We start from the raw sequence: 13,181 nt of genomic DNA, 5'->3' as shown, positions 1-13,181 counted from the left end.
GACTGCAAACATGCTTATCAGCAGATTCCCATAGTGCTGGAAGATGTTCCAAAGACTGCGATCATCACACTGCTTGGTTTGTTCCAGTACAACTTCATGCCGTTCGTTTTAAAGAATGCAGCACAAATGTGGCAACGTTTCATTGACTCAATCTTACGACGATTTGAGTTCTGCTTCGCGTACCTGGATGACATACTCATTTTCAGCAAATTGACTGAAGACCACGAAGATCATTTATCCCAGGTCCTCCAGACTTTGGCATCCAATGGTGTCGAGGTCAAAAAAGAAAAATTCCAATTGTGTCATTCTTCTGTGACATTTCTGGGTTACACTGTCTCCGTAGACAGAATACAGCCTCCCAAATCCTGCATGCAGGCTATCGTGTCATTGCCACCCCCTGCTATGTACAAAGAACTCAATGTTTCCTAGGCACCATAAATTACTACCACCGTCATCTACTGCTGCCACCGTGCAAGCCCCGCTGACGGACTCACTTTCCGGCAAACAAACTTCGGACGTTAAACCAGTCTGCTGGACTGAACCCATGCTAGAGGCTTTCAGGGCTCTTAAAACAGCTTTAGCTCACGCAGTGGTACTCGCCCACCCTGATCCGTCTGCCGATTTGTCCATCACTACAGATACCAGTGACATCGCGGTCAGGGCAGTATTACAATAGAGCAAGGCGACACAGTTTTGCTACTTCATTTCTTCTTCAAGAAACTGTCTACAGTACAGAAGAAATATTCTGCTTTTGATAGAGAACTTCTGGCGGTGTACGAGGCCGTCGAACATTTCTGCACTGACATCGAGGGCCGTCCTTTCTTCATTCTTACTGATCACAAACCACTGGCGGATGCCTTCTGCAACCTGCCAGAGGATCTGCCACTTCGACCTGGTCTCTCAATTTACTATGGATGTACGCCACATCAAAGGCACAGAGAACATCCCCACTGATTTCTTCTCATGGATCAATGCCGCTTCAAGTATCGTCAATTTATCTGACCTCGCCGCTCTACAGGCTTCGGAAGAGGACACTCAGGTGCTGCTCACTGACCCGCAGTCTTTGCTCATGTTTACCAAGACTAAATTCCCTGGCATTTCAGACGAAGTGTGGTGCGACTCTTCTACAGGCATTCTGTGGCCTTTGCTCCTGCCCACGCTATGCTGACAGGTTTTCGATGCCTTGCATAATCTCACCCACCCTGGCATCCGAGCCACCACTCGCCTCGTCACCGAGCATTTTGTGTGGAAATATGTGAAACGGAAATGTCAAACATAGGCATTCAGCTGCATTTCCTGACAATGAAACAAAATAGGACGTCAAAACCTTCACCACTTGGCAAGTTTGACATCCCTATGGGACATTTCCGTCATGTACATATCAACCTTATCGGTCCCCTGCCTCTGTCAGAGGGCCACAGGTATATCCTGTCCACAATAGACCGAATGTCTTGTTGGGTGGAAGTCGTCCCCTTACCCAACATCACAGAAGAAACTGTGGCCAAAGGATTCATTTCTTCTTGGAACACTAGGTTCGGCTGTCCATCCATCATCACAACCGACCAGGATTGACAGTTTGAATCTGCACTTTTTATGTTTCTCTGTAATCTTTGCGCTATTAAAAAGATCCATAGGACAGCTTACCACCTGCAAAGCAGTGGGTTAGTGGAACGATGGCACTGCACTACACTCAGTTGCCACGACTGTCTCTGGTCCGAGGCACTTCCTTAGGGTGTTGCTGGGCCTACATTCTACATTTAAACCAGATTTACACGGGACAATTCTGAATTTGTTTTCGGCAAAAACCCACTTTTACCTGGGGAACTAATTCTTCTCCAAGATCCCAGGAATTCCCCCACCTTCCCAGACTTTATGGGAAGGATGCGCTCACACTTAAGAAACACATGGCTAGCGCCACCTGTCAGCCATTCCCCACCTGACTCTTATGTGCCGACCACACTCAGCTCTTGCTCACAGGTCATGTTCAGGGACGACTCTGTCAGACAACGCTTACAACCCCCTTACCTCGGCCCCTTTGAAGTACTCCAGAGGGGTGAGACGACGTTTGACATTATGATATAAGATTGCCCGCAAACCGTTTCTCTACACAGGCTCAAGCCTGCCTTTGTGGACTCTGACACTCCTCTGCCATCCCAGTCGGACTGCCTGAACACATGTTCTTTTGATGAAGCTGCTAACGAGTCCATTCAACCTATGGTTGGGTTTTCTCCCTCCAATGATTCACCACCGCAGTTTGTGGGTTCCTCAGGCATGTCATCATCATCTCCATTCACAGGTTTTGAAGACATTTCAGGTACTAGAGATGCGGATGCCCCATCCTTCATTTTGCGCTGCAACGTACCACCTGACCGCATCGACGACGTTTCGATTATGGTGTTAGATAATCGTGTGCCTGTACTGCTCACCGACAGCACAGACCCAACCCTCACTGAGGAACTCAACGTCAAGATAGTGCACAGCATGTCCCTCCAACAACAGTGCGACCCATCACATGTTTGAGCTTTCATTTCTTTGGACGGCTCAGTCTGCATTCGGGGAAGGCATGCTCACACGCCACCTCCTCTTCCATACCGCTACTTCTGAGTTAGCTGACGCATCATACACGCCCCCACCCCCCACTGGTTTTCGGATTATGAGTTGGACCAGTGGCCGCCCTCCGCATCTTCGCACGCTGACCCTACAGAGATGGAGCTTCTGGTAGTGCGCCTGCCACCTCACACCACTCACGCCAACGCTGACACCCACACGACCACCCCTCAAGTCTCATAGGCCGTACTCCGTACTGGAGGGGGGAGGGGGGGGGGGCTGTGTGGCATTGATAGGTCACATCGACCACACAAATTACAATCTTTGGAATATTAACTGCTCTGACGAGCCACCATGTTTAATCCAGTCTGCCTTTGTACTTCATGCAGCGTTCATGTGTATCAGTCTTTATGGTAAAATATGTGTGTATATGGAAAACTTGGGAACTGTTTATTACGTATATTATGATCCGTATCCAGGATCCGATAAATTGTTGGCTTTATCCATACAGCTTTGTTGTCTGACAGACAGTCAATGTTACACATCATAGTTCTAGTTTGAGGTCACTTTTATGCAGGGTGGTCAGAAACAATCTGAAAAGCTTGTAAGGGTGTTGCAGGGGACATTGTGCTAGAAAATAACTGTTAAGAAAAAAGTTTGATACACTGTACCATTTCAGGGCTATCAGGTCATTATGTGTAAAAATTCAAGCAACCAGCAAGGGAAAGTGTCATCAAACTTGTTCTTCATTGGTTTTCTCAAACCAAACAAACACAGCTTTTGCTCCCCTAGCTTAAATTTTTCACTTTCTAAAAAGGTATAGTTTAATTGATAACAAGCATTTGAACAAATGGTAGCTCACAGATAACAGATGTCTGACATTACTGCATTTTAGTGCATGCAAGTGCTTGAAGTTGCATACATAATGACCTGATTAGGTAACTTTGATGCTAAATAACTCAGAAATTGTGCAACATATCAATTTTTTTCACAATTATTTCTCAGCACAAATTCCCGTGCAACACCATTACAAGCTTTTTGGCTTGTTTCTGACCACCCTTATACACTTGTAATAAAATAACCAAGATGCCTTGTACAGTTGTAACTGATGCAGAAGAGATTATGAGATTTTAACATATTAAGCAAATTAACATTGCTGGATGTTTTATTTCTTGTATCAGACTTTAAAATTAATGTTTTGTATTTAGCTTGAAAACTGGATTTTTTTTAAGCACTCTATAAATTGTTCAGCATCACTATCACAAGAACGGTATGTAGAATCAGTCCTGAGCTTTAGTGAGGTAGCATGGCAGCTACTTCAAATACACTTTCAACACTTGAATCTCTGACACCATGCACAATATAGTTTAAGCCAAGATCAGTACTGACATATATTGACAAACTCAGTGGTTGGGAAAGAAGTGAGACAGGGTTGTAGCCTATCCCCGATGTTAATCAATCAGTATATTGAGCAAGCAGTAAAAGAAAGAAAAGAAAAAATTGGAGTAGGAATTAAAATCCATGGAGAAGAAATAAAAACTTTGAGGTTTGGCGATGACATTGTACTTCTGTCAGAGACAGCAAAGGACCTGGAAGAGTAGTTAAACAGAATGGACAGTGTCTTGAAAGGAGAATATAAGATGAACATCAACAAAAGTAAAACAAGAATCATTTGATGCTGAGGGGATTAGATTAGGAAATGAGATGCTTAAGGTAGTAAATGAGTTTTGCTATTTGGAGAGCAAAATAACTGATGATGGTTGAAGTAGAGAGGATATAAAATGTAGACTGGTAATGGCAAGAAAAGCATTTCTGAAGAAGAGAAATTTGTTAACATCAAATATAGATAGTATCAGGAAGTCTTTTCTGAAAGTATCTATATGGAGTGTAACCATGTATGGAAGTGAAATATGGACGATAAATAGTTTAGACAAGAAGAGAATAGAAGCTTTTGAAATGTGGTGCTACAGAAGAATGCTGAAGATTAGATGGGTAGATCACATAATTAATGAACAGAATTGGTGAGAGGAGGAATTTGTGACACAACTTGACTAGAAGAAGGGATCAGTTGGTAGAGCATGCTCTGAGGCATCAAGGGACCTCCAATTTAGGACTGGAGAGTAGCATGGAGGGTAAAAGTCATAGAGGGAGACCAAGAGATGAATACACTAAGCAGATTCAGAAGGAGGTAGATTGCAGTAGTTACTTGGAGATGAAGAAGCTTGCACAGGATAGAGTAGCATGGAGAGCTGCATCAAACCAGTCTCTGGACTGAAGATCAAAACAACAACAACAATTTGTTCTTATGTAGCTAAATGTAAGTTAGTAAATTAACAAGCTAGCTAGAACTTTGAAAAGCGCTGCTGGTTACTCAGTTTGATTAATAAATCATTTTGCCTCTCACTGTTAGGTTAATATGTACTTGACATAATGTTAATTTTCCGAGAAATTGATGCATTTCACCAGGGGCAGCCAGGTGACAATAATCAAGAATTTTGTGTGTCCATCTAGCCAGGCAACAATGAAAAAAATGTATTCTTCTAGCATATCAATATACAATCTCTAAAAAAAATTAACTCAAAGATCTGGAATACTGATTGGACAAATTAAATTGTGATGTTTTGCTAGTAAATGAACACTGGTTAATTCATAGTGAACTTGAATTAAGTGCACCTTATCAATACCAATTAGTAACATGTTATTGTAGAACAAATCTTAAGCATGGTAGTGTTTAAGTCTTTATCAAAGAAACAAATAATTTAGAATATGAAGTGATAGATGAAAGTTTTCTATGAATAGAAGTAGTTTTTGAAGTCTCAGCTATAAGGATACCAAGTCAAGAAAAATAGCTATATCAGTGTACCACTCTCCCAGTAACAACACAGAATTATTCACAGAAAATTCTGAAAAATTGATAATAATGCTCTTTAAATATGAAAACTGCAGAGTTATGATATTTGGTGATATAGATATTAGGTATAAAACCAAACATGTTCAGCACCTATTAGATATATTCTTCTTCTTCTTTTCCTTCAGCGTTTGTCCCACGTGCCTGTGGGGTCCACTAAGTGGGTCTGTTGTCTCCATTTCACTCTATCACGGGCTGCATCTGGGTGGATGTTCATGCATTTAAGATCTTTTGTATCAGCCCAACATTGCTTAGGTCGTAGTGAGGGTCTACTGCCGACGACTTCAAGTGTGTAACCCACCTCGGCAATAGAGTCATCATCGGCCCGTACAACATGCCAAAACCATCGAAGATGACTCTCATGCATCTTGTCTTGGATCGGTGCAACACCAAATTATTTCCTAATGCTGTGAGTGAGGCCCGATGTCCACCTTAGCACCTTCGTTTCCATTACACTTAGGCAGTGTTCTGTATCAACTGTAGTTGGCCAGCACTGACAACCATACAAGGCGACTGGTCAGATGACAGTGTGATAGACTTTTTATTTTAAATTATCTTTCATCCTGCGGTCACAAGTGACTCCGGTTGTTGTTCGCCACTTCATCCAGGCTGCCTGAGTTCTGGTGTTGACTTCTTCGGTGAGTTGGCCGTCAATGGTGATCGTGGAACCAAGGTACTTAAACTAACTCACACATGTTAGATCTTCACTATTAATCGTGATGGTTCCTATTTCATGTCTCTCTGTTCTCATGTACTCGGTTTTCTTCAAACTTCTACAGGACAAACTTCTACAGGTCACAAGCATTGTGAAACCTAGTGCTAAGCTTAGCCAGGTTACAGAAAACCTAGGAGCCTTATGCAAAGCTTTTGATGGTGAGGACCATGTTCTTATCATAGGAGGAGTGGAGGAGTGGGAAACAGCCTGGCTAGCAATTCAGACTATAGTATTAGTTGTGGCCTGGATGTATTAGGAGCAGCAACAGCTCACACTCGTGTGGGGTTTGTGGATGTTTTGCAGCACCATGACCAGCCCTGGGTTAATACGGCTGTCAACCATGTTAACAGAGAGCCGGGTGTGTGTGTGTGTGTGTGGGGAGGGGGGGGGGGGGGAGGAGGGGGGGGGGTTACTGTTGGCAGAAACTAAATCTCATATCTGTGCTGTGCCTGTTGATGTAATTGGGATGTCATGTTACACTAGTCATGGCTTGCACCTGAATAGGAGGGGGAAGGATAGATTAGTTGATCTTCTTCCAGAAAATGTAGGGGGGGGGGGGGGGCACATGCACACAAGACAAAATACCTGTGATTACTGGAGTCAGAGGGACATGTTATTTAGGTTAGACTCAGGTTACAAACAGACAGTATTGAAAGAGATTAAAACAGAACAGTGCCATAATATCTGTAGCAGTATCCAAAGAAATAAAATTCATGTGTTTCATCAGAACATTAGAGGATTGAAAAATAAGATATATGAGCTTCTTGTATGCCTAGAAAATGGGGTAAATACTGAAGGTATAGATGTTTTGTGTCTCTCTGAACACTATGTAACCACAGGGATGGAGAAGTTAAATTTAAGGGATTACAGATAAGCATCTTATTCATGTAGAGTCAACTTGGAAAAAGGAGGAATTGCTACTCATATAAAAACTGGACACAAAGTCAAAAATATTGAAACAAATAGTTTTTGTGCAGATCAGATCCTTGAAGCATGTGCTTGTGAGTTGCTACTGCAATATACTTCTATAGTAATTGTAACAATCTACGGATCCCCTCAAGGTAACTTTCAGCTATTCATGAAAAATCTAGAGGCGTTATTGAGCTAACTGTCAGACAAAAAAGAAACAGTTAGTGGTTTGTGGTGATTTTAGTGTAGATTTCTTAAAAGATACGGATAGGAAAAATGAGCTAGAAGCTTTGCTTGGTTGTTTCAATCTAGTATCTGTATTAAATTTTCCAACTCGTGTGCAGCAGGGTAGTAGGTCACTTATCGATAACATTTTCATAGACAGTGCTCAGGCAGAAACAATTAATGTGTACCCAGTTGTTAATGGGCTATCTGATCATGATGCACAGATAATGGAAATAAAAACATATATCACCTTACAGGCTTGAGGCAGGTTCATACAAGGCAGAGGGGCTTATTGATGTGAACAGAGTACAGAGTTTTAAGAGCAGCCTAGAAGAGGTAGAATGGGACGAAGTATACACAGAAAATGATACTCAGTTCAATAAATAAGTGTAAAGCAGCATGGAAAGTTATCGAAACAGAGATAAGCTCTGAAAATAAACACATCATTCCAATTCAACCAAACGCCTTAAATGCACACTTTAACACTTCTGGCTCAACTAAAAATCTCACTGAAGATGCAAATAAAGTTGCAGTTTTGCTTCTAGCTCTCTATAGTAAGCATCTTGACAAATTCTGCTGGACATGTATCCTACAGTCAGGTTAGCAAAGCAATTGCAAAACTTAGCAATTCAAAAGCTGAAGACTCCTAAGGACTTTCAAATTATCCAGTCAAAAATATAAAGAAAGAAGTTCTACTGCTATTACTAACCAAAATCATCAACCAAATGCTAAGTGAAGGAATCTTCCCAGATTGCCTAAAAATTACTATTATAATATCTGTCCATAAGAAAGGTGATAAAGCATCTCCTAATAACTATCATCCAATCTCACTCATGCCAATCATATCAAAAATTATAGAATATTGTATGCACAAATGGGTGAACCAGCACTTCAGGCAAAATAATCTGCTTAGCTTCTCACAATATGGTTTCAGACCTAATCTTTCCACTGTCAAAGCAGTTGAGACTATCACCAGAAAAATATATGTATCTCCTGAGACTAAGAAAACAACCTGTGCAACTCTTCTAGATTTGAGGAAAGTTTTTGACACTGTCTCCCATAGTATACTTATAAAAAACCTTCCGGGCTACAGAGTTGGAGAGCATGCTCTTCACCTTACTGCGTCATACGTAAACAACAAAAAGCAGATGGTAACTATAAACAGCCAAAGATCAGAGTCACTACCTGTTACAAAAGGTGTTCCACAGGGCCCAGTACTGGGTCCATTCCTGTTCTTTTTAAATATGTAAATGACTTACCCTCATTTTTGCCTTGTCAGGCATTACTGTACACAGATGATACAACTATAATGTCAGAAGTTGATGATGCTGAGGAGCTGCAACATAATATAAATGTGGCAATGAACCGATGCACTAATTGGTTCCAGGAAAATTATTTATAGATTAACAACAATAAAACTGAAGATATAGTTTTCAATTTAAGTGTCTCTAATGAACATAAAAAATAATCAAACTCTTAGGTTTTCACATAGATCACAATCTCAGCTGGGTGAGTAATACAGAAAAAAATGTGCTCAAAACTTTATCATCTGGTTTATCTGTTGTACAAACTAGGGAATAATGTAAGCAAAACCCTACTAGTACATGCATATTTTCATTTTTCCACTCACGCCTTACCTGTGGAACTCTTCTACAGGGTAATTAACCCAGCTCAAAAACTGTATTCAAGGGACAAAAAGACTATCAGATGTATAGTAGCACTGACTTCAAGAGAATCCTGTAAAAATCATTTCAAAGAGCTCAATATTTTGATAGTCCCAAGCCTCTATATGTACAGTTGCCTTCTTGCTGTTAAAGAGAATTTAAATAATTTTAACCTTAAGGTGTCTGTACATGATCACAACACAAGAACTGGACAATCAATAGGTCAGGTTAGGTTAGTGTTGTTTAGCGTCCCGTCGACAACAAGGTCATTAGAGACGGAGTGCTAGCTCGGGTTAGGGAAGGATGGGGAAGGAAATCGGCCGTGCCCTTTGAAAGGAACCATCCTGGCATTTGCCTGAAACGATTTAGGGAAATCACGGAAAACCTAAATCAGGATGGCTGGAGACGGGATTGAACCGTCGTCCTCCCGAATGCGAGTGCAGTGTGCTAACCACTGCGCCACCACGCTCGGTGGGACAATCAATATATATACCCCACAGTAGTGTGGCTAAGTTTCACAACAGCCACAAACATATAGGCCCAGATTTTTTAATAGATTCCTAAAAGCTGCCCATTATGTTCCCTATAATACATTTATGAATGTTGTAGCAGAGTGGTTTAAGAAGGAAGGATACTACTCCATAAAAGAGTGTGAGGAATCAGATGTATGTGACATAAAATTCTGATTACTGTGATAATTACTGGTTAAAAGTTTCTGACATATATAATTTTCACATTGTATGTAACAATGTGTCAGTGATGTAGATATCATGAAATTTTTATGCGCTTTATGTATCGTAGCATGATGTGTAAGTAACTACACCAATAACATGTTAAATTTTTGAAGGTGAATAAATTCAAATTCAAATTCAAATTGCCTACATCTGTAACAACATAGGCCTGCTTACAACACACTATTACTAGACATGTTGTTTTACAATGAAGATTACTATTTGTCATACAGCAAATAGGAATTTTTCAACCTTTGAATCTAGATGATCAGATAACTTACTGCAGGAGCGGCTAATTAGGTATGTTTTTAATTTTCTTTTTAATTTTTATGGACTCCCAATATCTTGGTTTATGTTAGATGGGAAGGAAGAAGGAGTAGTTACCTTATGTGTCATAGAAGACTACATGACAAAAAGCTTTCTAAGGATGTACTATTACCAATTATAGAACTATGGAATTAGGAGGTGGCATAGGTTGATCAAAAACATAGATTGTAAATGCGTCTCCTTTTCAGCAAAACCAACATTAACATTTGAAATTATTTTAAATATTAATGAAGAACTAAAGTTAATAAAAATACATATCAGAGAAGTTTCATTACATGCTGTGATAACGACAACAGATGAAAAAACACTATGGGAACTTCTTCACACAGCAGTTCAGTGAACATTACCAACTGAAACCATGACAAAATTGATAACCTCATTTGTAACACCAGTGTATCTGCTGCTACTTGTGCATTCCAGTGTGAACCCACTGATAACATTATCTTCACTTTCTCTCCCTGCAGAAAAGTCATATTTTTAGATAAATGCATCATGAACAAAGCACACAAAAATAAAGCATAAACATTATTTAGAATTCTACCAACAGGCAGGAGGCAAGAGATAAATGCATAATTTTACGGAATGGCAAAACTATAAATATCACGAGGCTTCTATTACCATAAGTCCCAGTAGACAAGAAGCATCTGATTGTTCACAACTTATATTTGATTCCTTGATTTTTTCGTTCTCAGTGACATGGATGAGATTTACAGGTATTTATTTGCAATCAGTAATGGCATTTCTAATAAAGCACTATTTCTATTCTGTCAGAGAATTTCTGAATACATAACAAAATTAATTGTAATAGGTACCTATTTTTAATTTGCCTACTATTTTGCTAATACTATGTATTATTATCTTTGACCTGTCCAATATCAACTGTACAATTTGTGCTGTATGATAAAACTGGACCAATAAAAAATCAAATCAGATCTTGTAGCAAAATTAACTTCCTGGTAAATAAACTAAAGTATTTGTATTAGGAATAAAAACGACATTCTACACTGCTGGGTGCCAAATAGTGGCATATCATCAAAAGATAATATGAAAGCATATTATTTCTGTCACATGTAATTTACAGAAAAAAACTGAATTTTGTGACACCAGGACAAAGTATACATAATGGCGTGGTTATGCTTTTGAAAGCTTACCTGTAAGCTACTTACATTCAAAACATTGTGGGTAGCTGTCAGTGCTAAATAGAGGGCCAGGTTTTGAGATGTTAATTCACACACATTTCATGTAGTAGCAATTCGTTCTATAAATTTTCTATATATTAGTACACACACATGTTCATGTAGTAGCAATTCCTTCTATAAATTTTCTATATATTAGTACTGAACATGGCATAACAAGTAATACTGCTCATTGTATAAAGGCTCCCATGTTTGTAGCATGTAGAAAGCAGTAATCCTGAGACCGTTATCACTGTGCTCTTGTAAATACCATACTAAATAAGTTGTGATAGGAACAATGATTACTTACTACAACTGGGTAAATGGCATCTTTATTCAGAGTAGTGACTTTCATACAAGTTGTATTATGTTTATTTAAAGCCATTCTAAACACTGACAGAGTAGAAAAACAATAACATTTTACAGTTAACAGTGCCAAAAATAATAATCATTGACAAATATTTCCATGTGTTAACTATTTCTCCATCTCTTCTACATCTCTGAATGTTCACCATTGTTTTTTTACTTTTATTTGTGAAGTCTAATGTATGGATGAAGATTTTTAATATTCTACATTGTCTACATTACTTGACACATTAGCTTTACAAACATCAGGCGTTTTTGATCAACACTCTGCAAACTATTGTGGCACATATGGCAGAGAATACTCCACACTCCTACCACAGTCTTAAGTCATATTTCTGTGCATAATATTTTGTACAATAATGTCTACATGGTCTCTGAGGATGTCTCAAGCAACAGGGGTGAAACATGCCTTATACTGAAACATGCCTTATACTGAAACCTAATTCCTGTAAAACCAATGTCACCAATAAATGCAGTAGAAGAGATTAGTTTCACAATATTGAACATGAAGAGGTGCTCATAGGTCTTAAGGTATGCAATTTAGAGCCAATGTTTACTAGGCTATTTTTCTCCTTGGTAAATGACGAATCTTGAAGTGTTGCTTTCGAGTTTTGAGAAACCCTGTATGTATATCACCACGAATATCTCACAAAGGGGAAGTATGAACGTTTCTGTCTTTCTTTTCAAACAGTGGAAAATCCGAAATTAAATAGTAATGTGAAAACTAGGGCAGATTTCTACTCGCAACATAGAAGATATGTTCAACATTAGATAGGAATATTAACAGCAGACTATTATTATTAAATGTAACTCTCTGCCATTCAGAACCTCAGGCCTGAAGATGACAGTGGCCATTTGTGTGAGTGAATGGGCTTGTGAGTGTCTACATCTGATGAAGGACTTAATCCAATAGCTTAGTATATCCCACAGTCTACTTTTAAATGTGCCTGTCTGCTGTTCAACAAGTCCTCTATGTGGCGAGTGTCACTCCGTCCTAATTCATACTGCTGTTGCTTCTTCCTGGATTTCTTAATCTTTCTTTTGATCAATATATCTAAATGATTTCAAGATAACTTGGCGCTGAAGATCTTCAAAAATGAATGAAAAACTTGTCTTGCTTTCCAGCAGGATGCCGTCAATAACAATCTTCTTACTAACAGTGGCAGTAACATCAGTGATAGCTAATAGAGTTAAACCACCAGAACCTGCTCATAAGGGACAATTCTCTGATGCAGATGAGATGAAGAAAATCGGTATGTTATAATGTTATAAAGAAACTTAAAACATTTTACTTTACGCAACTTTGACTGCAAAGGCAACTCAAGGAAGCTTATGATAATCAAATGACCACATGCTTTCATTACTTTCTGAGATATAGTTTTATGAACTGAAGAGTAGCTGAACTGAGGGAATGTGAGAAAATTTTAAAATCCTTCTGGGCTTCTATTCTTGAAACAGATTTTCATTGGTTGGGGTGTAAGTGTCCTTCTTAGTAATTTAATGGATCTGCTTTTTTTTGTTCTTATGCATTCTACCAAATTCAAGGGAAACTAATTGAATTTGGTAATATTATATGTCATCTTTGTAGGAAAGCAGTGCTGGTATGTGTGTATA

At 39.2% G+C, this 13,181-nt stretch overlaps 1 protein-coding gene across 1 annotated transcript in view; it reads left to right on the top strand.

Moving 5' to 3' along the window:
• Positions 1-10,605: 10,605 nt before the first annotated feature.
• The window catches only part of LOC126478751 (zinc metalloproteinase nas-14), a 92,903-nt gene continuing 90,327 nt past the window's right edge, over positions 10,606-13,181 (top strand). The window contains exons 1-2 of the mRNA XM_050103726.1: positions 10,606-10,739; positions 12,693-12,820. Coding sequence (XP_049959683.1) covers positions 10,723-10,739; positions 12,693-12,820 — 145 coding nt within the window. The 5' untranslated portion in view covers positions 10,606-10,722. The remainder of the gene's footprint in view (positions 10,740-12,692; positions 12,821-13,181) is intronic.

This window comes from Schistocerca serialis, chromosome 1 (assembly GCF_023864345.2).
Source record: "Schistocerca serialis cubense isolate TAMUIC-IGC-003099 chromosome 1, iqSchSeri2.2, whole genome shotgun sequence".
Lineage (NCBI taxonomy): Eukaryota > Metazoa > Arthropoda > Insecta > Orthoptera > Acrididae > Schistocerca > Schistocerca serialis.
Note: the sequence above shows the minus strand (reverse complement) of the source record. Positions and strands in the feature narration are given on the sequence as shown.